This window comes from Papaver somniferum, chromosome 7 (assembly GCF_003573695.1).
Source record: "Papaver somniferum cultivar HN1 chromosome 7, ASM357369v1, whole genome shotgun sequence".
In the NCBI taxonomy this organism is placed as follows: Eukaryota; Viridiplantae; Streptophyta; class Magnoliopsida; order Ranunculales; family Papaveraceae; genus Papaver; species Papaver somniferum.
In genome coordinates this window covers 46,115,529-46,140,798 of record NC_039364.1, presented here as the reverse complement: position 1 = coordinate 46,140,798, position 25,270 = coordinate 46,115,529, and the positions used below count along the sequence as shown (strand labels likewise).

Sequence of the window (25,270 nt, the reverse complement as noted above, 5' to 3'; positions counted from 1 at the left end):
AGAAAATCAAATAAAATAAATTTAATTAAACTAACTAAAACTAAAATAAAAATCTAAAACCTAACCTAAAGGCAAGGCCGTGTCGACGGCGCCAAAAACTGATGGAGTTTTTACAAGTGGTAAGTAGAAGGTTCGATTCTCGGACTGCTTTCAAAGGTTTGGTTCAAGACAAAGAAAAGAAAATATGCTAAATAAAAATAAACTAATTAAATTTTTGTTGGTAAAAGAGATGGAGAACTAGGGTTGGGATTCCACTATTTTGATGTTGCAAATTCACTAATTATAACTTCTACACAATACTCAAAATTACTCAAGGCATTTTCGAACTCAATCTCATGTCTTGGACGATAAAACGTTACAAGCTCTATTTTTATGACTTTGTCATTAATCTTAGGCATAATTCTACTTCGCCTATAAAAAAATCAATATTATAAATTATTCAAAACAATTTAAATGAGGCATGCAAAGAAGAGAGAATTTTTAAGAAATTATTAGTACAAAAGGGGAGTGAATGTGATAAGAAAAATAATTATTTAAATAAACTCATCAAGAAAATAGTTTCCTCCTAACCCTAGAAAAAAAACTTAGCTACTTATGAATCGAAATATGGAGAAAGATTGATTAATCGTTGTATTCAAAAAGTATAAATATGCTTACAACGATATTTAGTTGCTAAAAGTCTCAGCCACTCAGACTGCTCTGGCTGAAAGTGCTATAGCAACTGAAGATGTAAAACGATACTGCACTTATGTTGTTGAACATCGACAGTATTTGTGATTGTTTCTGACAGCACGTTGTTCTTCGTGTTCTTGATTAACAGCAGCAGCAGCAACTTCCTGAGAATTCTTATTTCTCGATTCCTAGCTCTATATTTCTTCTCCAAAGTCTCTGTTGCCCTCTTTCACCTCCCAACAGGCCTTTATATACTCCACAAGACCGCTGAATCTCCCAAATCTTCACGCAATAAAAGCTTTCAACACGGAATATTTTCTTTCCTGTTGTAGCTCAACATGCATCTGCAACTGGAATATTTTCCTTCTATATCTCATCCACGTTCCAAACACATTGTCAATACCACAAAAATTGCGTCAAACCCTTGCCAACCTCCAATTGTCACGGAACAGAGAAAGATAAACCCGTGAAACCCTATTTCTCTGTTTTCTTTAAACCCACGACTCTAGCCAATTCTGGTTGAATCGGACACCCTTAACAATCCTATTAGGCCCATTTGAATAAACCCATTTAGTTTCAGCGATTGAATCTCTGTGGAACACCTCCGTTTCTTCAACCCTAATTCCGGCCGGTGACTGCAACAATTGTTCCCGATTATCCAGACAACTTTAGGCGAATCAAACACCCATATCATCCCTGTTTAGCCCAAATTAATAACCCCAATCAGTTTCAGTCCTTTAGTCTCAGTAGAACTTGACCAAATATCGAACCATAATCTGCTGCCATTGAAATCCAGTTTTCCCACCAAATTTGAAAATTCAAAAGGTGGAAGATGGACACCCCTTAACCAATTGTTGTGGGTGGTGCTAGTAAATGGGGTGCCCCGTAGTAATTTTGGGGTGTCTTTATCAAATTCCATGGGTGTTTTCAACACTTCTCCTGGGGTGTTTTTAGCACATTTTGGGGGTGCCCATATCCAAAGTTCGGGTGCCTTTAGCAACTTTTCTAGTTGATTTCTCCAAAAATGTTCATTTTCCAAAAATACCTACACAAACATAAAACACCATAATAAGTACAAAAATGAGCACTAACAATGTAGAAAATTATGGACAATTCAGACACATAAATGTGTCTATCAATACCCAGTACACAAATCATAAAAGATCTGTGAGTTCCTGAACTCGTTTTTGTCTTAAGGTTACACATACCCCCTACACGTACTATGGGAAAAATATTCACGAACAGGTATAGTACACATACCAGCTACCCATACTTTCCCTGTCGAGTATTTTCAGATGCATCACAATTATTTCTATGAGATAATCGGCATTTGAACAACTCTTTAAGAAAAAACACTATCCAGACATAATTAATCACATTTGTGACTCAAGATTTAAGTCTTAAAAGTGTTACATGAAAATGGTGAAGCTTATCGTTCGATTGGCTCGTTTCGGCTAACCTTCATGAACAAGTCTTTGTACACGGTTCGGTTATGGTTAATTCTAACCAGAGTGTATATTCTTCTATGTTAATCTCAAGTCATGTTTTTCGTCTAATGGTTATTATTGATTGCTTGATTCCAAAGCCACCTTAGCTTAAATCTAAATCAACCTTGATCTTGAAAGTCTATATAACGAGAACCTCAAACAATTCAGATTTTTGAATCCATGACACTATTCTTGTGTGTCCTAGTTGTAAACTAGAGCCACCATCTTCTTAAAACCCTTCTAGGGTTTAGCGACTAAAAAGACTTCACCTAGGGATTCGTGAAGCCAGGTCCAACTATCTTTATCTTGATATTTCGTGTATCCTGATTTTGTTTTGATTTTTGAGCCTACTCCAACAAACAAGATATATAAGAATCACAAAGTTTCTTCGTCCCAGACTTTGTGATTCCATAAGTTTATACTTGTGAGGTGAATAACAATCTAGGCTACTCTTCGGGAGTCATAAGACCGGATTTTGAGGTTTTCTAGAATTTGTCTATTCAAATCGATTTCCCACTTCACCTTGATCTTTGATTAGCACGAAAATCACACATAGATTTATTTGTGGGAGGAAGATTGGTTTAAAGTCTTCAATTAAGTTGAAGCAACTCTTAGGCTGTAAAGGACGTCAGCTAAGGGAATGAATTGCGCAGAGTCATGTTGGGATTCAAGAGGCGTAACGAGCACGACTATAACTGAATTGTTGTGACGGTTTAATTCGGTATCAACTACATTCCAGTCCGAAGTTCTGATAGTAGGCTAGAGTCTGTAGCGGCTTAATACAACTTGGTGTTTAATCTAGACTAGGTCCCGGGGATTTTCTGCATTTGTGGTTTCTTCGTTAACAAAATTTCTGGTGTTTGTGTTTTTTTTTTTTTTTTTTTTTTTTTTTTTTTTTTTTTTTTTTTTGCATTATATTGTTTATCTTTGTAATTGAAATATCACAGGTTCCACGTAAATCAATCAAAGTAGATATATCCATCCTTGTTTGTTGGATATACAGAATGGAGTCTGTTAACAATGGATGATAACAAGTCAACGCCAGATCAAAAAACAGATCTGAACTACCGCTAGTCTCTTTATCTAGGTCACTCAAACTATATAAAGAGACTAGCGGTAGATAAAAGATGAGTGATTTACCACCATGGCAGTGAACATATTTTTTGGACCGTGATTTTTTTTTAGATAAAAGATGAGTGATTTACCACCATGATACTCGCCTCCATTTGAATAAATATTCAGATTGCGATTTACAAATTATGAACAAACCCATAATGAAAAATCAACATGGATGAAAAACCTATTCCCCAAAAATCCAGATTGCATATTAAAAATCTGACAAAAGCAACCGACCTCAATCAAACCAATGAATGAGATGTTTTGAGGAAGGGTCTATATGGCTTCAAATATCCAGAGTAAAGTTGAAAATCAACATTAAAATACTGCCCAGTAAGATGATTAACTTTGTATAGTTTTTGGTCCTAACTTGGATAAAACTTAAATGCCTTTCTTTGTTACTTTTTGGTTAATGATAAATATTGTTGTTGGTGTAGATAAACCTGCCTAATTCCCACTATTTCTTCCCTGTTTCGTTTCAAAAACATAGTCAAACTCATGCTCCATCTTGCTGCCAAAACTCAACAAAAACACCACAACTCCCTGGCAAAACAGTTCCCACTATTTATTCCCTGTTTCGCACTGCCGGCCATACAAACTCTGTAGAACAATCCACCACCATAACAAAGAAGCCACAACAACCATAGCAGCAATTCACTTCTTTAGACTGAATTCTAGCTCAAAATACAACCAAAATCAGTCCCAGACTCACCCCTTAATCAGCTGTAGACTTGCACTGAACTGTTACCACTCTTCTCTTCTCTGTCAGCATCTACTTCATGTCCTAATCTTTCATAAATACCCACACAATCACTTTCAAATCAATAATGGTCCTAAAGCTACGGCGGTATGCATGAACATCTTAATTCAAAGCATATTGTTCAAGACGTAAGATATCAAGGGAAATCAACGGAATACCTGTTTTGCAATCCAAAAATAATAAAATAGCTTCAAGACGGAAGCTATGAAAATCTTTGTGATATATTATTGTTTGGTAGATGGGGCTATCGTCGCTGGATTTGAAAGTAACTTATCACATGACCCAAAAAACAAAAATGAATCCCTGACCCAAAAATCATACACATAAAAAAGAAAATTAAAACGATTAAGCAACAAACCATGTATTGGAAATAGTACCCTTAATGCAACACCAAGAGCTTCAGATAGTTGATATTCTTCCTTCCATGACAACCTATTTATGCCAGCTTATATAAAACAAATCGAAATGCAATACAACATTAGCAAGAGAGGGAACTTGAGTTTTGACCTTACCATATAGCAAGAGACTCACTGCAATTAATCAATACCAAGGCAAGTGAGGGAAGCACTCTTTTCGATTTCTGACCACTTGGACAGATATTTAATGGAGAACACAATTCCACATGACTGATCATAATAGTAATGGAGAATGTCAACTTAGCCAGCCCCTGACATGCATACAAATAACTTCTCATGTCATCTATCTTTCTCAAACTGATATAGGGTTAATATTGATACATCTAATCACAAATGCTTTTAAAAGCAGTAAATATTAGATGTAGAAACAGTAACCCAATTCAGTTTGGATCCATAACTAAATGTTGCATCAAAATCCACCACTCCATCTGTTGCTGCCATTTTGCTTCTCAGTCATGTGTTGGTTGTGCAACAATTTTACTGCAGTATCAACAACCCCTTCTCAGTCATGTGTTGGTTCCTCAACAATTTAAAATACTTATCTGCAATAATCTATGACTAGATGCACATCTTACCCAGAAGTGTGTAAAGATATAAAAGTTTAGAGTTGAAAAAATTACTTATACCTGTAATAGTACAAACTTACCACATTATTATATCAATGCGATCTCTTTGTACTAAGTTCATCACGGCTATCTCGCATTAGCTCTCAGACGTGCATCCTATCGATATATTATTCTACTTCAATGAACAAAACATCATCTTTTATAATGACTAATTGTCAATTGGCCAACATACTATAGAGTTTATATGAATTACATTGCCAACTCAATAAACTAAATCAGGAGAGATTAGTCATCAATAATTAAGTACTTCAGCTATACATAAAAAACTTGAAAAATTTCAGTATTCTATAATAGGTAATGTATACTTACTGGATTTCAAGGATGCTAAATAATTAGGCTTAATTGATCAGATTTATACTAAATGGCTAAAACAACAATACGATCTCAAGGATGCCTCAAAATTGGATGGCCCTAAAACAGTGAGCACATAAAACATTAATTACATATACTAAAATGTATGGTAGCTTAGAAACAGTGAGCACATAAAACCCGTTTTCAGCTTGAACCCGTTATGGGTATCATGAGTATCATCTGCAGTTCAAAAAATAAGTGAACGTTAACCTCCTGAAGAGGAAACCACCTCCTTTTTTTATCCCAGCAGTTTCCTGCAGCAAAGTTGGATTCTACTCCTCTATCCAAAGAATGCAAAATTGGATTCTACGCCGTTAGCAAAAATATGCACCATTCTTACACAACAACGGTATTATAGATCAACCCAGTATGCCCTCTGTTACATTTCATAAAAATCTATTATACCATATCTATTAGCATGATTCAAATACCAATTAACTTAGATAATTCAGATATCAACATGATAAAAAAATATGCTCCATTCTTATCAAAATTAAGATTATGTCCTCAGTATTTCGTCACTAATGAAGATATTGTATTGATCTAAACAGTGATTAATACTTACAAAATATTTCAGAAATCTAAAAACATCGATACAAACAAAGAATTAAAATAAAAAAAATTTAGGGTTACCTTGTTCTTCTCTTCCTCAGCATCGTCTTTCTGATTTTACTTTGCGTCAAGGCACCAAATTTGGTTTCTGATCGAGCTTCTTGAGATCTCATAGTATTTACTGATGAATCGTAGATGGGTTTACATGGATTTGAGCAAAGATAAGAAAGTCTATGAAAAAGATGTCACTGCCATGGATTATTGAGTGGAATTAGAGAAGATTAAGAATGAATCTAAGAGTTCATGTGGCTGTAAGACATGGAAACTCTCAATTTCTGCCTATGTTTCGATCTGAATCAGCAGCAGCCGCTGCTTTGTTGAATTTCTTTTCTGTGAACGGGAGAGTGAGAGGAAATCTCATCGAATTTTGACGGAGAAACAAAACAAATCATCGAGTTTAGGGTTGTGTAATGATTTGGGTTAGTTTTCACGGGAGTATTCTCCACCTTGACGACGTTACTTAACGTCCAGTTAAGTATTTGATGTAAACAGAGTGTAACAAATTAATTTAAGTGTAAACTCTAACATAAGTATTGTCTACCTATCTTTCAGAAAACGGTGTTATTAACGGCCGGTGAAATAAACTGTGTAAACAGAGTGTAATTGATGTTTTAATGTCTCAACCAATAGAGTTCCGCCACTTGTCGTTTTCAGAATTACTCTAGTTGAAAGCTTTTATCTAATTTAATTTGAGGGGGTGTCATACTCGGAGCTCATATGACTTAGTTAGTGTTTCAAAGGAGGGGAGATTCATTCGAAAATCTTTTAAAAAGATTCTCAACAATTTCGAATTGGGATCACACCTTGAGTATCAAGGAATATCTTTGAACAATTAATAAACAAGATTTCAGCACATGTTCAAAATACTCATTATGTCGACATCTTGAACTTTCCGATTTTGCAAACCCAATTTCCAAATCACACAAACCCTAAAGTGTACGTGACTTGGAGAAATCGATTTTTACTATTGGGACCGGTTCTACCTTGACTCCCAACATAGGTTAGGATCGGTTTTGTCAACAACATTTTTCTTTTTGTAGTTATTATTTCCTTTTATGAGAAATACTAATCAAGAATAATATAAATTATACTAATACATGAGACTGATAATTTTTCTGCCGAGCAAATAAATTATAAAATTAAAAATTATTATCAACCCCAACTATAAAATCACAAATGCTAGACATATTGAAATATCTATAGATATCTCCCGGAAAATAATCTAATTGTTTTTAAACGATTTTTTTAGCAGTGGGATTTGTGCAGTTAAAATGAGGTATATATATTTATATGAGGACAAACTTTGGGATTTCCCCCGCAATAAATTCATCATCTTCGTTATAAAATACAAACAACTCTTGTGGTTGTTGTTGTATATGTATGGATATATTGTGTAGGAAGCGAATTATAAAGGTCTTTGCCAATCAGAATATTATGAAGGTACACTTCTAAACACGACGACTCATCTTCAACGTTCACAAACTTACTCAATGAATATCAAGTTTATATATCTAGCTAAGTAATTGAGATCAAACTTAACTCAATTAGGCCAACTTTTACCTTATAATGCACGGGGATCAACATGTCATTCATGTGTGCAAATATATATTCGTTAATTATTATAATATTATACTCCCTCTTAATACTAATTACGTTACGTAAGTAATTTTTCATCACTACAAAGCCTGAGTTTTTGGTAAGTTCATTCTAATGTTCATGATAATTTAAAAAGAAGTAAAATTTACTTAATGAGCAACACAAGTTCATTATCTGTTATTTGCATTGTGTATACTTTTAAAAAGAGTATTATAGGGAGTTACCAAATCCATATAAAACAAAATAATTTTTACTAGTGGATTCGTTAGATTTATAAATTTCCGTGGATTTTGGTAACTCCTTGTAGCAGTTTTTCCATAAATGTCCATACTTGATATGCTTCCTAGTTTCTAGCCTAGGAAACGTTTTAAATACCCTTTATTATTTATTATTTTTTTGAAAAAAAAACTTAAGGGGTATATTTTAAATGGATAATAAAATTGAATTAGTACTTTTTTGGAAATTGAAAATGAACTAGTACGTTACTGACGCGTAAAAAACGTCAACTCAACCTCCAGAAAATGTTGAATTGACTTAATAGAATATTAGACGTGCCAAAAACTAGACCTTAAGAACTTAAATAATATCCCTTAGGGCAATTCCTACGCAATGTATGAAACAATTTTTTTGTTGAGCTAGGTGGATGGTCAAACGCGAATATGCATTATGGAAAAGAAATGGGCGGTTGAGCGACAAGCGCCAGGACGAAGCGGTGCCGCTGGCGTTTGAAGGACAAACGTTGGCGTACGTGCGTATGTAAAACGTTGGCGTTTGAACCAAGATCGCCAACAGTTACTTTTAAACGGTCACCAGAACAACTATTTTCTACCTCCATAAATATAACTCGATTTTTATCTCACAAATTCACAACAATCTTTCATCCTATCAATCTTTTCTTAATTTCAATTACTTTCGATTTTTAACCATGAATCCTGATTTAGGTTCTTCTGAGGAAGATATGGAGATGGATGAAATGTTGTATGAAGAAGAGGAAAAAATGTGTATGGAGTTTTTGCGTCAAATGGATGAAGATACAATTCAAGATAGAAGGAGGCGAAATTTTATGTTGCAATTACAAACCGGGATCATACCAAAGCCTTTAGAGCCATATGAAGTTACAACTAGAAGATGGACGTGGCGAGATCGACATTTTTACCACGACAAGATGATGCATGATTATTTTAATCATGATTGTGTCTATTCTGATGAGGATTTTCAGCGACGATTCCGCATGGGCCGCAACTTGACGCAAAGGATTATTGCCGAGCTTTGTCAGGTACAACATTTATTTAACTATCAGTATGATGCACGACATGTACGAGACTTTAGTCCCGAACAAAAGGTCACTGCGGCCCTCCGTATACTATGTTACGGGGTACCATCGGATTTCACGGATGGATTACATCCGTATTGGGAAAACAACCGCCTTTAGGTATCTCAAATTGTTTTGCGAAACAATAGTCGAGCATTATGGTCCAACCTTTTTAAGAAAGCATACTCAGGAAGATGTTCAAAGAATAACTGCAGAAAACACTGCGAAGGGTTTTCCATGAATGCTAGGTAGTCTTGACTGCATGCACTTGACGTGGCATGCGTGTCCGGTTGAATGGGCATGCCAATATAAGGGTCATTATCCAAAACCAACTGTAATTTTGGAAGCTTCAGCTACTTATGATTGTTGGTTTTGGCATGCTTTTTTTGGACTCCCAGGTTCAAACAACATTTTGTATAAGTCACCATTGTCTGAAGATATTAAGCATGGGATCGCACCGCACTGTAATTTCACCATTAACGGAATCTATCCAGAATGGTCAACTATGGTTCAAGCTTATAGTCAGGTAGGTTTTGGGCCGACGACTTCGAGGGAAATGAAGTACTCTAACACCCAACAAATGAAATACAGAAAGGATGTTGAACGCGCTTTTGGCATACTGAAAAGGAAGTTCGCTATCATAGCTGGGCCGACACGCTTTTTTGATCTTCAAGAAGTGAACAAAATTATGCTGACTTGTAACATTCTGCGGAACATGGTCATTGAAGAAATCAGACGTGACCCAACCTGGACTAGTTTTCCAGATGAAGATTTTAGGCCGAATCTTGTGGTGCAACATGGACGTCCGGCAAGAGAATATATACTTTTCACTGACAGAATCCAAAACCGGGGAATCTATGGACATCTAAGAGAAGATCTTTTTTTTTAATAGGAAAGAAAGATCAATTGATATGGAAGAATTACATATCATCCTCGTCCTTCTGAATGAGGGTATTTACCTATTCTGGACAATTATTAAGCCAATTAAAACAAAAGGAGCTAGTTCTTGCAAATTTGGCTAAGGTATCAGCCAAGTGGTTTGCATCTCTATGCACTTTGCTACATTTCCAAAATTCAAATGTTCTAAGAAGAAAAATTGCATCATTTACTACATTTTGAGTAGTCCACTTCACAGCATCAAGCTTTCCATTTATTGTTGTTATCACATTTTTACAATCACCTTAAAGTTCAATCCTTTCCCACCCATTTTGCTTTGCCCACTTCACTGCTTCCAGTACTGCATTAGCCTCTGCCTGTTCAGGGTCTATTGCATCACATGCCCCTCCCCGCAGTCCATTGATATTTCCTGCAAAATCTCTAGTTGTTAGTCCCCATCCTGCAAAATTATGTTTATCAATAAAAGAGGCATCAAAGTTGATTTTGATTACTCCACAGGCTGGAGGTTTCCAAAACTTATCAATCTGTATGGGAGAACCATTATCTGGCATTCTTAAAGGTTCACCCTTTTCCAATCCTCCATTTGCAATCTAACATTATTAGAGATCTCTATGATGTTAACATTTTTGTTCTCAAAAACTTTAGCACACCTAGCTTTCCAAATCATCCACAAAGTAAAACAAACCACATCATAAAGAGATAAATCTCTTTGCACAAGATTACTTGGTATCTGAAAGAAACTAGAAATCCATTGGTATATGCTCTGATTCTGCAAAATAGAAGTAAGATTAATATGCATATTGTTCCAAATGGAGCTGGCTACAGAGCATTCATAAAACAGGTGATGAGGCGTTTCTGTATCATTTGTACAGAAAGGACACTGGTTATCTTGATGCCTAGTAAATCTGGATAACCTGGATTTAGTTGGCAGACATTGATGTAAAAATTTCCACATAAAAGTATGAACTCTAGGAGGTAACTTGTGTTTCCAAAAAGCTTTCCAGTTGATGGTTAAATTGTTTTTAGTATGTTTGACACTCAGCTGATCATCCAGTATAGCCCTATAAGCAGATTTGATTGTGAAATTTCCATCATTGGAAGGTTCTCATCTTACCTTGTCCTGACCAAACATAGGGATTCTAATATCAGTAATGTTTTTGATAGTATTTCCGTCAAACAAAGCATTTAAAGTGTCAATATTCCAATCCTTAGTATCAGCATCAATCAATTGACTAACAAGAGTCATACCTGTACAGCTAAATTTTGATGAAGGAGGTTTGTGCATATTTGGAATCCAGTTGTTTTTCCATATATGAACATTCTTACCATCACCAATTTCCCAGACATAATGTTTTTTCACAATGCTCAGACCAGTGCATATACCATTCCAAATCCAAAAACCTTGGTTTCCTATGCAGTCACTTAACAAGTTTAGATTAGCAAAATACTTCTCCCTTAAGATAACAGCCCATTGTTCATCTGGTGAATTTTTCAGCCTCCAAGCTAATTTGGTAAGCATAGTTAGATTAATGATATCAGTTTTCCTAATATTAAGACCACCTACCTCTTTAGGGAGAGATATGTCATACCAGCTTTTATGATAGTAACCTTTCTCACCTTCCTTTTTACCCCACCAAAATTTCATTTGAATGTTGTACATTTTGTCAGTGAATTCCTTAGGCATAGGGAAGACAACTAAGTGATGATTAGCAAGGCTACCTAACACAGACTGATTCATGACAGTTTTACCAGGTGGAGAGATAAAAATAGTTTTCCAAATGTCCAATCTACCTTAATGGTTATCTAGAAGGTGACCAAAAGTATCATACTTCCTTTTCTGCAACAACAAAGGTACTCCTAGGTACTTCTCCTGTAAGGACATTCTTCTTATTCTAAGGATGTTAGAAATTTCATTCTTAACATTAGGTGGCACTTTATCACTGAAAGCAAGAGCTGATTTATCAAAGTTAACAGCTTGGCCAGAGAATTTGCTAAACTGTTCTATTATTGTTGCTAAATTTCTAGCATCCTTAGTTCTAGCTTTGATAAAAATGAGACAATCATCAGCAAAGAATAAGTGAGAAATAGCAGGACAGCTCTTAGTGGCTTTAGACCCATGAATTAAGTTATTTTGTTCAGCATGGTGAAGACTTCTAGATAGAGATTCCATACAAAGGATGAACAAGTAAGGAGACAAGGGGTCTCCCTGTCTAAGACCCCTTTGTGGAGAATATACATTACCTTGAGGTCCATTAAGAAGGATTGAAGTTGAAACTGTAGAGATACATTGTTCTATCATAGTGCACCAATCATCAGAGAATCCTAGTTTTTTGAGACTAGCAATGAGAAAACTCCACTCAACCCTGTCAAATGCCTTACCTATATCTAATTTTATTGCCACTCCCCCATCTTTGGCTTTAGTTTTTTTCATGCTATGAATAAGTTCATGAGCTATTATGATATTATCATGAATAAGTTTACCAGACAAGAAAGCTGTTTGGGCAGGAGAAATAATTATATGTAAGACATTTTTGAGTCTAGAAGCCATGAGTTTAGAGATGATTTTATAAGAGACATTGCACAAGCTAATAGGTCTGAAATCTACTGCACTCTTGGGATATTTATTTTTTGGTATCAAGGTGATGAAATTATGATTCAGTTGTTTTAACAAATGATGGCTATGAAAAAAGGCTTTTACCATTTTAACAACATCAGGACCAACTGTTTCCAACATAAGTTGATAAAATCCAGGAGGGAAACCATATGGTTCTAGTGTTGTCCATGGCTTCATTGCAAAAACAGTTTTCTTAATTTCATCATCAGTAGGCAAAGCAGTTAACATAACATTATCAGCATCTGTGATACTACCAGAAACAGTATTAAGGAAAACATCAGGATTAGGAGGAAAAGAAGTTTTACTCATGCTGCTAAAATGATTTAACAGTTCAGCACCAATATCATCTCTATTATCCAGCCAAATGCCTAAGTTATTCTGGAGGGATTCTATTTGAGTTATTTGTCTTCTATAATTGGCCCTTTGGTGAAAGTATTCAGTATTCCTATCATCCTGAAGGATAGCCTCATCTTTGTTTTTCTGTCTCCAGAAATCGGATTCTATATCATACCAGTATTTAAGATTCTGAGTTAACTCAGAGATTCTACTAGAATTAATATTTCTACCAGAAGCAGTTAAGTCAGTCAGTTGAGATTCTAAATTCACAATTTGAGCATTTATGTTTCCAAAATGGTTGTAGTTCCAATCTCTAAGGCCAAACTTAGTATTACTAAGGCAATTCACAAGCTGAAAAGCAACAGAACCATTCGTATTACTAATCCATCTAGATTTAATCATCTCAGGGCAGCTAGAATCTCTAAACCAAGCTTTGTTGACTCTAAAAGGCTTTTTTGTGTTGTTTACATTTTTACTAGTTGTTAACATGATATGACAATGGTCACTACCTACAACAGTAAGATGATACAGAGCAGCCTGAGGATAAAGATCCCTCCAGTCCATGGTAACACAAGTTCTGTCTAGCCTTTCTAGGATTAATTCAGCACAATTTCTCTTGTTTGTCCAGGTAAAAGGATTACCTATATATTGAAGACTGTGAATATTATTTCTGCTCAAAATAAAGTTATTTTCATCAATCTTAGTTTGTCTAGGTATGTTGCCACCTTATTTTTCATCTCTGTGAATTATGAAATTTAAATCCCCTATTACAATCCAAGGATTATTATATGCCAATCTAATATCTCTTAAATGATCCCATTGTCTCCGTTTGTCAGCATCATTGAGAGCTCCATAAAGGCAAGTAATTAAAGAACTCACATTTTGGCTGTCTAACTTGACAAGGCAGTTAATCATGTTTAACTGTCTATCAATGATTTGAAGGTCAATGTTATTTTTCCAAAGGATAACTAAGCCACCAGAGAGACCTATTGGGTTCAAAAAGATAGTATTTGGATATTTAAATCTAGCAAAGAGGTATTTCATTCTCTTTTCTTGGTTTTTGGTTTCATATAGAAATATGATATCTGGATTTTGGGATTTTATGAGCATATGAAGATGGTTTCTGGTGTCTTTGTTCCCAAACCCACATACATTCCATGATATGATTTTCATGTTTTGAAAACTATGATGATGAAAACAGGTATAAAAAGAAAAGACAACAGAAAAACTAATTTCAAAATAAATTTCACCAAGCTTGAAATAAAAGAGAATAAGAGTTTTGGATGTTACCTTAAGCTCTCCTGAGATGTTATTTGATTGCTTCTCCTCAGTTGTGAGTCCATCTGCAGTTTGTGTATCCAATTGCTTATCATCTTGAGAGTTGCTAGCTTCAGTTAATCTAAGTCTCTTACCCAATCTTGCAGTTTCATTCCCTTCCTCATTCCAAGCTTGATTACTAGACATTGGACCAATGAAATAACCATCCTTAGGGGGAACAAAAGCAGTAGCTTTAGGTTCTTTCTTCTTTTGTTGAGTTGGGATAGAAACCATAACTTTTCCTTCCTCAATCTTGTTATTATTGCTAGCTGCGGTTTTCCCAAAGAAATAAGGTTTTGCATGAGATTTTTTGAGAAAATTTGTTGCTGCTTCACAGGCCCCTGTAGTGTGCTTGATGATGTAACAATTAGGACAGATATTATGCGGCTGTTTCTCGTAGAAGAACTTGATCCATCTTGTCAGACCAGCATTGGTTTTTGCCATTGATCCTCTTCTCATAGGGTTATTAATATCAATCACAACACAGACTTTTACACCATCTTTATCAACTGGGATTGCATCTTCAGGTTCAATACCTATTACTTCCCCCATCAGTCTTCCAATTTTTGTTACAAAAGTAACATTCATGTGTTCAGGCATGAGCTTCTTCAGTTGCAACCAGAAGCATTGATGATCCCAATCTAACTCCTGATATATGACAAAGGAATTGTATGGGTACAAAATAACTAGACTCTTATTTATGCTCCATGGTCTAGTTTTGTAAATCTTGTCTTTTGTTTCCTCCTCTTTGAATTTGAATACCATTACATTTTTATCAACTTCCGCCACTTTAACTTCCCCTTCTGGAAAAAAAACCCATAAGAATTTGATATGATGCTCCACAGCTTCGAAGCCTATTGACCCTTCTTCCATTATTATCATACCAATCAGACAATGCTCCCATTATTCTTCTTCATTGTTCACAACTTCTTCAGAGAGTTGATTCAAAGTTTCTATATCATTATCCAAATCAAGCGCAGCTTTCTTGAATTTTTCTGCCAGATCTATGACTTGGTTGTCAGAACTTGTTGCCATGGGAACGTTTCTAATGAGATTAGGGTTAACTTCTTCTTCTTCTTCTTCTTCTTCTTCTTCTTCTTCTTCTTGTGTTTTAGGATTTCCTATATAGTAGTAGCCTTCTAACAATACAAGATTTGGATTACCATAACAAGAGATTTCCATGCAGTATTTTTGGTGATAAGATATATTGTATTTACTGAGTGATAAATTTTCGCCAAAAACAGTTGGAACAGCTTCCATTATGGTGAGGAAAAAAAAGGATTTTGTTTCCTAATTTGTATCGGCTTTTTTGAAATTTGAATTTGCCAATCTTCCGCTTTTTTTGAGGTTGACTTTTCTGAGTTGAATATCTGGATCGGGTTTGATATTTACTAACTCGTTCCTTGTTGGTGACGAACTTCTCAAGATGATGTGACAATGAATACACTTTGGCTTCAAAAAACATCATAACTAACAGAGCAAACGCTTTAAACACAACTATAAACTCGGCAAACGCCATTGAGGAGAGAACAATCTGTAAACACATTAGAGGAGATAAAGATTAAAGTTAGCAAACCATTTTTAAGATTTTATGAGAAAACTTTTTTAACAGTTCAAAAGGAAAAAGGATACTTAGATTAATCTAAGAAAGTATTGAAAAAAGAAATTTGCGATGCATAGAACAGGATTTTAAAATGACATATCATGGAAAAATGGATTAAACTAGAATAACGAGGAAATAATTTGAAAGAATTTTGTTACTGAGTTACTCAGTTCTGTCGCCCGATTTACAGAGCGAATTTCTCCACTTGGAGCCAAAGGACTAGTTGCTAGCATAACACTGTGGTCAGTGTTCTAAGAGAAGATCTAACTAAGCACCTTTGGGTTTTAAAAGGAGCAAAAAACGATGTGCGAGGGAGAGGTAGAGGCAAGGCATCGACAGACGATGCATGGGGGCGAGGCAGTGGCAGAGCCAAATAGATGTTATTTTTCAATTTAGTGTTGTTTATTTTGATTAATGTGTTATTTAATTCAAAGTTGTTTGTATTTAACTAAACGATTACGCTTAAAATTAAAATTAAGGCAATTACATTAAAAGTAATTTTAACTAAACAATTACATTTAAATTAAACTTAACTACTAAACAAAAATTAATATCAATTATCAAGACTGTATTCATCTTCATTTTCTTCCAAGGCATCATCTTCGTCTTCTTCAACATTCTCATACTGGCCAGTTTGTTGAGGGGCTTGTTGTTCCGCCATATCCATTTGCTTAGTCCATACAACAAGTTGTCGTGGATTCATTATTGAAGTGTTCAAGGAGAGTAGCTTGTTTAGCTTACAATCCCTGTAGTATTGCTCTCGCGAAAGACGACTTTTTTGTTGTTGCTTTATAGAAATGCCACGGTCCATGGCTTTATCTGCTTCTATCTTCAACTCGAATTCCTTGTGCTCAGCATAGTTGAACTCGTTTGAACCTCCTTTTAATAATGTCTGTTGGGCTACGTCTCTTGCTGCTTTTCCAGCTTTCTGACCCCCTCCTTTTCTTCTCTCGACGCTGGTGTTAGCGTCTCGATTAGATTTATGTTATTCCTAACTACTTAGAGACCCAGTATATGGAGATCCAGTTCCTTCAGGTGAGGAAGCAGACCCACCATTTTGAAAATCCTGTGAGATTGGACCATGTGGTGATTTTGCACACACTTGATTACCTTCCAACAAGTATGGATTAAATTTTTTAAGCACCCTCAAAATGGTGAAACATGTTTCATGTTGGAAACTCGTTCTATGGGATCTTTGCCACTCTTCCCGACATCTTCGTTTCCACTTCTGGTTCACCTTCACCAATTTTTTTGTTGCGCCATATTTGAATGATCAAAGATACATATTCAGTAACAGATGCTGAAATTGTGTGAAAACGATGAGACAACCCTTCGGCATCACGTTTATTGATGTTACCGGTTTCTTCACAAATTTTTTGTAAAATCTTTTCATAAAAAGATTTTTTTTCTTGATAAATACCATTGATTTGATCTAATGTATATAATACATAATTCCTACAAATTGACTCGTCTTCATCCATCGCATACTTAACACCACGAATTCTTGTGTTTCTTGGTTGTGATTGTGGTATAATTTGTTGTGTTTCTTGTTGTCATTGTTGTTGTGATCGTTGTTGTGATCGGTGCGGTGAGGATGCCATATTTGTTAGAAATGAAATTGATAGAGATTTTTTCTGGTAGATTGAGTTAATATGAATAGTTGTGTTTGAAATAAAGGAAAAGTGAGTATTGAGATGGTATGAAATTGTGAAATTTTGAGATAGAGATGAAAAAGGTGTGAGTTTTAAGTTTGGAGACGAGGTGAATTTATAGGGAAACAAAAAAAAATAACAGCTGTTGGATGACGAGATTGGAAAGTAGCCGTCCGTTTTTCATGTTTGTTGAGTCCATAGTGGGAACAAAATGAACAAATCTCATGTTTGTTGAGTCCATAGGAAATGCTCTTAGTGGTATTATGTGAACAACCCAAAAAAATGAGGGGTATTTTTTTAAATATTCACTTCTTAGCTAGGTATATGCAACCTGCAGAAGACTGGTAGGTCATTAGCACATGATTGCTAAAGGCGGATACCGATATTAGCGGGTCGGGTACCAAACTATATGAGACAAAATAATCCTGGCTGTTGGATCCTGGATCGGTATCCGCCTTTAGGCCAATTGCGGCATCAGCCTTTAGCAATCATGCATTAGCGAGCTACGCGGGTCACCTGGTAACATAACCATACCGGTATTGAAACATTGATCAAAATCAAAACCCAGAATGGAAAGATCAGCACATCATCATAAAAATAGAAGATAGACAGAGAGAGATCAGAGAGAGAATCTGGTAAGTGAAGGTGGGGATTTCATATTTAAGGAAGCTTTTATAGACAAACCTACTTGTAAATTACCCAAATCCATCTTTGTCTCGTTAGTATCTTATGTTTGTTTTTTCGGAATTGAGAAAGGTTTCGTTCTGAATTCAAATTGAGAAATACAACGTTCAGATTCATAACATTTTCAGTTTTGAATTTCTCCTAACTTGATGGAGATAAATGGAGATGGCTATGGAGAAATAAGTGCATTTGATCCCGAAATTAAGATGGATGTGAATGGAGGAGATGAATTGGGTTTAAGTCCGAATTTATTTTTGGATAATGTAGGGGAAGTTATTCTTACAATCAATTCAGATGAGTTGTCTTGGAAATCACTAGCATCAACAGATAATAATGTAAGATTTATCCCCCCCCCCCCCCCCCTTTTTTTTTTAATAATTCAGTTTGTGTTAGCACTTTATATGTGGGTCAAAATCAGTACACTTTTTACATTGTAGAATTCACATTCTAGAATTCAAGAAAGGGTTTACCAGAAAATGGCTTACTCAGTGATTCATAGCCAATTTCGTGATTAATGTTTCCGTGTACAGAGGCTGATTGCATCGAATAGGAATTGCACATCATTGAAACATGATGGTAAACATAAACCATCATTAAATTATAAAAAAAATTCCTTGGAAACAAATAGTATTCCTAGTAACCTCTGCTAGCTTGCCACAGTGGTTTCCGGTGTAAGTTTCGACATAATTTCAAGTGATAGTTCAGTGAATTGGAAGAAACTGTTTGATGTTACTTACTTCTTGCTCAGGGAACACTGATTTTGTGACTGACAGGAATCACTTTTACTCACAAGAGGGGGCTCTTATGCCGGCCACTTATTTCATTGTTTGGATTTAGAATACCACCATTCATGCATCACAGAGTGTCTCTACAAGCCTTGTGCACATTCATGGGATGTAGGGGTACTTAAAAAAAAATAATTAAATTTTGAATATTTCATTGTTTTTTCTATCTGTCTAGGATCTGAATTCATCTTCTTGTTTGGGAATAAAGCTTAATACAAAAGCTGAAACTGAACTTAAAATATCAGATATATATGCTGTTGAGTTCAAGAACTGGGGTTTGATTCATCAATCAGTTATTTCAAGTGCAGGAGCAGCTCTTTTAGTGCGCGAGCATGGTGTTGAGGTTACTACTTTTTTGTCCTTTATTTGTGAACTCCTTTTGCCTTCAGGCTGCTCTATAATTATAATTACAGATCTATTTGCATTCCTCCTGCAGATGTACCGCTTTGCAGTTCATGGGTTTAAAAGGTCTAGTACCAAACGTTCTCTTTGGGTCCTAGCTACATACATATTTGGCAATGCAGATTTGCCAACATGCCAAAAATGGGTGGATAAAATTAATTCTTTCGTAAATAAGGAAGTCGGGAGGCCTAAGAGACTTTTGGTATGCTGTTTTAATGGTCTCACATTTAGTTAATTGGTAGCTTTTCCTTAGTTTCATTTTTTTATACCCACCCTTTATGTTTTTCTTTGTCCAGTTTGAACTATTCCTGTTTAGCAGTTTTGATGACATAAGGCTCTTCACCCTGTAGAAGAGTCATTGACTAGCTGCAGATTGTGATGGCAATCAGTTTTGAATATTGGTTTTCTACTCCATGGTCAAATCTGCCTGGAACTTTGTGAAATGATAAATCTTTTCATTGTTAAGTTGCTTACTTGTTTCCCATGGTATGCGTGGTCAAACGGGCATTCTGATGGTTTTTCATAACTCTGAATATGGTTTCTTTGTTTTTCGATTGAGTTTGCTGAAATAACCCAGGTTCTAGAAAATTGACCAGATAATTCCATTTTAACATTGTTCACTAAATAATGTTATGGCAAGTTGTGTGTCAGTTTAGTCTTCAGCTAATAGACTGGTGACTATTTTGTTATTCAACTACTAGTTTATGACACCTGACCAAAGTTGAGAGGTTTATGTCATCAAAACGACTAGAAACTAAGGACTAAAGGTCATGTCAAAACTAAAAGAAAAATATGAGGAGGTATGTCAAAAAAATACAAGCGGCTTCTAGGCTTCCTCATGAAACCAGAATAGGGCTATATATATGTTTACTTTTTAAAATGTTACCTGTCTTTGCTTAGGTTTTTGTTCACCCGTTAAGCGGGAAAGGAAATGGTTGCATGACTTGGGGAACTGTGTCTCCTATATTTTCTCGTGCCAAAGTAAAAACGAAGGTGGGTTGAGGGAAAGGTATTTCAGTTCTTCTATTTCTATCTGGCAATTAAATTGCTCAATCTTAATATGATGAGCTTCAATTTTTTACTGTAAAATCTAGAACTTTCTTTACTTCTACCACATGGATGCTTGTACATGTTGATAAGTCCCTGGAGTTGGAAACTTGTGGAGGGGCAAAACACTAACCCACTCGCTCCACACCACATACCCCACTAGCATCTTAAATGTAATACACATTCATCCGTAGAATAGTATCTTCCATGAAATGGACTTCATGGACAAGCTCAAAAGTCTGTACATAGTACAATCTTTTGATAAAGTCTTCATATCAAATGGCTAAGAATTTGAAATTGGCTTGTTATAGTTATAAATTCAGTCTAGGGTGGCAAGACTATAGTAATTCTTTTGTTGATGCAATATGCTAAATGTCATGTTTTGGGCATCACAGATTAAATTATCACCATCCCGACGTTCCTTTTCCCTTTCCTTTTGTGGTTATTCAGAATATCAGATAGTGTTTTTGTTAATGTTTACTTCTTACTTTTGATAGTTTATTCACATTTATCGGTCAGGTAATTGTGACAGAGAGGGCTGGTCATGCTTTTGACGTGATGGCATCTTTGTCAAATAAGGAACTTAATTCCTACGACGGTGTTGTTGCTGTTGTAAGTAATTAGCTTCTGAACGTCTCTGATTCTTTTCCAGTTCATGTTTGTTAAAATATAGCTGGGAAAACTTTTTATACTACTTTAAAATCTATATCTTATGAAGCACCAGAAGATTCAAGGTGATTCATTTTACCATCCTTATGAACCCTATGCAGCAATAAACTGATCAGATAGGTGAGTTAGTGTCTACTTGGTACTTGGCACAACTTAGTTTTTTACATTTGAATGTTATTCCAGGGTGGTGATGGTTTCTTCAACGAAATCCTAAATGGTCTTCTGTCGTCAAGGCACAAGGCTCCTTACCCACCTTCGCCAGCTGAGGTTATTGATTCTGCTAAGAGCAGTGGAAGTACATCCCATCCAACTGAAACAACACCTGAGATTTTTCAAGAATACAAAGAACAAGATCCACTTCTTCCGAGTGAAGCGCCTACTAGAACAGGTTACCAAATTTCAGTATGATTGGTGAAAACGCATATTTCGTCAAAAGATACTTTAGATTGGATGCCAACTGGGAGTCTGATTTGTTCTTGCACTTGCTTGAAATTGCAGGTTCTGGTTGTGACTCATGCGCCACAGGTTAGTTTACTGTTCACATTGTTGGAGTTGAAGGTGAAATTCTTCCTACATAAATTAAATTGTGTAAAGATTTATTTTTCGGAGGTTTTATTCAAAGGTTCTTATGACAAACACTATATGTTCCACATCCCACATTCTTTTGACTCGAGTTTCCTTTTCTTACGGACCTTTGGAACAGATACAAATAGAAAACATCCTGATAACATAATAGTGACTGTGGGTTCAAAGAGTGTGGTATTTAGTTCTGCTTGGCCTATAAACACACATGCTAAGAAGTGTTCAGGACCAGTGGTTTCTTATCTTTCTAATGATTTCTTAAGCAACAAAGAAGTGTTTTGGTGATGTACAATGCGTATGTTCCTGTTCTAACGAGAATCTATGCAGGTGAAAGCACGCCATTTCCTCTCCCGAATGAACGGTTTAGATTTGGAATTATTCCTTCCGGATCAACTGATGCAATAGTGATGTGGTACATTTCTCATACTCTTTTTTTCTTCCCTGTTTAAGTTCAGTATTTTCCTGCATCTGTTAGTCATACTTAATTTACTTACAATCATATCATTCCAGTGTTTTTCGTAGATGGGTAGTCTTCAACTCCTATTGTCAGTTGTACATTTCATGGTAGTTCTTAGATTTTATTATGCTTTGTAAAGGTAGACATAACTTGTTACGGATAAATGTGATGTCTAAAGAATTTATATGTACTCTTGATGCTTAACTACTGTCAATGGCTGTAGGAAAACTAGAAAAAACATATATATGCATGAAAGAACAGAAAAGCCCAAAATAGAAAATGAGTCCAATTCGGTGCACGATACTTAAAATGATTACTTCTACTTTGTTATCAAAGGTGGTGAAAATTAAGGGAAAACTACTAACTATGCAAGTATCTTTTATTTCTTTTACTTTTGTAAGTTTACTTCTAGAGGGAACATCAACTTATCTTTTTGCAGTACAACTGGAGCTCGAGATCCTATAACATCTGCTCTGCAAATTATTTTGGGTAAAAGTGTACGTCTTGATATAGCACAAGTTGTCAGATGGAAAACAACAGCATCCTCAACAGATGCACCTTCTGTACGATACGCGGCTTCTTTTGCTGGGTAGGCCTTCGCCGCTATTCATTTTTCATTTTTCTTTTAACTTATATTATACTTCAGCCTTTCCGATTTTCTTAGATTATCCCACTCTACCACCAGGTATGGCTTTTATGGAGATGTCATAAAGGAGAGTGAAAAATATCGCTGGATGGGTCCCAAACGCTATGATTATGCTGGAACAAAGGTGTTTTTAAAACATAAGTATGTTCTGAGTTGATTGCTCAAATGTTTTTTGATTGGAACCCTCTTGTTAGTGAAATCAATATTTTGTTTTCAGGAAAAGTACGGTACATTTATCAGTTCTCTTCAAACGCTGATCCCAGCTTCTTGGCTATTCTGTTCAAGAAGTTTTTGAAAAGCTAGGGCATGTTGCATCTTATTCCCGTTATTTGCTACTAATAGAAAGTTTCTGAGAACAAATGTGTTTAGGAAAATTTCTGGTTTCAGTGTGCACCTTATTTAATTTTGGCCATCTTGGTTGATTGACTTAGGTTTTGGCTTGATTTTCTTCCAAATTTGCAGGCCAGAACACGCTGCACCTCAGCTTTGCTGATTTGTTACCAGCAGATAACTTTCATGATTTTGTTTCATACTTAGTCATGATATTTCATGTCTCAGGTCATATGAAGCAGAAATAGCTTATCTAGATGTCCAAACAGAAACGGTAGACTCAACATCTAAGAAAGATCTCTTGGATACTGGCATTCAACAACTATGGCGTTCATGGATTCCATCAAAGAAAACGAAAAGAGAGATTTGTCGTATGAACTGCCAAACCTGTAATGAATCCCCGGAATCCAATCATATGCCTGCTCGCAATCCAACTGCAACACAAGAAATGAACCATGGACACTCTGGATGGTTGAGGTGTAAGGGACGTTTTCTTAGTATTGGTGGTGCAGTTATTTCCTGTCGCAATGAAAGAGCTCCTGACGGTTTAGTGGCCAGTGCACACCTTGCCGATGGGTTTTTGGATCTCATACTGATTAAAGATTGTCCTCATGCTTTTTATTTATGGTAATAGTTTCTTATCACTATAAGCTTTCGCAGTAATGCAATTTCCATTATATTTATCTGCATTTTCTGTAAAACAAAGATAGGAACATTCGGGTCTTGCAAAACACTTACATGTACTGAAGTTTCCACCATGGATTAGGAGACTCCGTAGGGATTTTATGTGCAGGAAATCTTGTTGTTTGTACATGAGAATCACAGTACATAAACTTTAACTTTAAAATGTTCGATGTAAAGCGTCACAAACCATCCACTTTTCTAGTTACTTGAGAACCTACTTTCTAAAAGTTATAGCAAGATGATGATGATTATATATGGTTTGAATTTATCCCTCACGAAAAATCATCTCTTGAGTTAACTTTAATGTGTTCTCTATTTGCTACTATAGACGAGGCTGAAAAATAGTTAGGCTGTTAAAAACAAAGTGTGTGGTTGAAAGTTTAGTGTTCCACTATCACATGATTAGCCTCCATTTTAATCTAACTTCAATCATTTATTTTAGGCATGTCAGAGTTTCAGTAAGCTGCATTTGGCTTGGTGTGGTTCTTATAATATGATATTTGCAGGCACCTTACCCAACTAGCGAGGAAAGGTGGAAAACCCTTAAACTTTGAGTTTGTGGAACACTTCAAAGTATGTTTAATATTCTCTCGTCTTTTTATTTTTGATCTCCAATCAACAAAGTCATAAAACTTCTTGTGACATCTCTATTTTGGTTAATGTACAGACGCCGGCTTTCGTATTTACTTCCATTGGGGAAGAAAGCATCTGGAATTTGGATGGAGAGCTATTACAAGCACACCAACTTTCAGCTCAAATATTCAGAGGCCTTATTACTATATTTGCAACAGGACCCGATATCTGAAGTTCTTCTGTATTGACTTCGATGTAAGTACATGGTTTATTATATTCTTCGGAACAAAATAAATTGATCAGATGATGTCGAGCTTTTCGTGATCCCCTCAGCCTCATCATGTTGATTAGTTTGTTTGAGGTCATACCATATAACTCCTATGTGTTTGCGTTAGCTACTTGCCATTAAGATATGTAATGTTTATTTTTCTGATAAGCACCCCGTCGAACATTCATCCAAAACAGAACCGAATACGGACTCTAAAACTATTTCTTGTTGTGATGTTCTGCAGAGGGATGTTTTCGAAGTGGATACAGGTCAGCTATTTCAAGCAGACCAACTTTCAGCCTAGTAATTGAAAGGCCTCTGTTACTTCATTAGCCCATTTGCGTCAGTTACTGAAGTTTGAAAGGTCTCGACAGATATATCTATGCTAAACTTTGTTCATTGTAGCCTTTTTCGACGAACCCTGATTTTGGGCATACCTAAATCTTTCTAGGCATACAAAACAATAGTCCCATCTTGGGTGACCTTATAAGGGGCACCCTATGGGTAGTTCAATTACTTATATACCCTTAATACAAAAATCTAAAATCAGTTTTCTAAAAAATCAAAATCAGTTTCCCTTACCATCTCTTCTTCCTCCTCCTCCTCTAGCCGAACTCTTCCCCCTTCTGCGAAAAAAAAATTAATCACCGTGGTTAATTATCGATTCGTAAAAGTTTGATCGTCGATTAAACTCAACCACATAATGACTCGTACAAAGAAAAGCAGGGATTAGGCAAACCAAATCGTCTTCTAATCCATCAATTGAAGAAGAAGAA

General features: G+C 35.7%; 1 protein-coding gene across 2 annotated transcripts; it reads left to right on the top strand.

Moving 5' to 3' along the window:
• The first annotated feature begins 17,883 nt into the window (after positions 1 to 17,883).
• LOC113297183 (ceramide kinase-like) lies at positions 17,884 to 25,056 on the top strand. Of its 2 annotated transcripts, XM_026545600.1 has the most exons (15): positions 17,884 to 18,386; positions 19,012 to 19,179; positions 19,273 to 19,440; positions 20,139 to 20,231; positions 20,805 to 20,897; positions 21,138 to 21,342; positions 21,453 to 21,479; positions 21,864 to 21,948; positions 22,433 to 22,582; positions 22,679 to 22,763; positions 22,857 to 22,861; positions 23,198 to 23,596; positions 24,160 to 24,226; positions 24,321 to 24,481; positions 24,739 to 25,056. In XM_026545600.1, the coding sequence occupies exons 1-14, from the start codon at positions 18,201 to 18,203 to the stop codon at positions 24,456 to 24,458; spliced, it is 1,869 nt and encodes a 622-aa protein (XP_026401385.1). In that variant the 5' UTR covers positions 17,884 to 18,200; the 3' UTR covers positions 24,459 to 24,481; positions 24,739 to 25,056. The 2 variants fall into 2 exon arrangements, with proteins under 2 accessions (XP_026401385.1, XP_026401384.1); XM_026545599.1 differs by lacking the exon at positions 22,857 to 22,861 and having other exon boundaries at positions 17,887 to 18,386; positions 22,679 to 22,780.
• Positions 25,057 to 25,270: the final 214 nt, after the last annotated feature.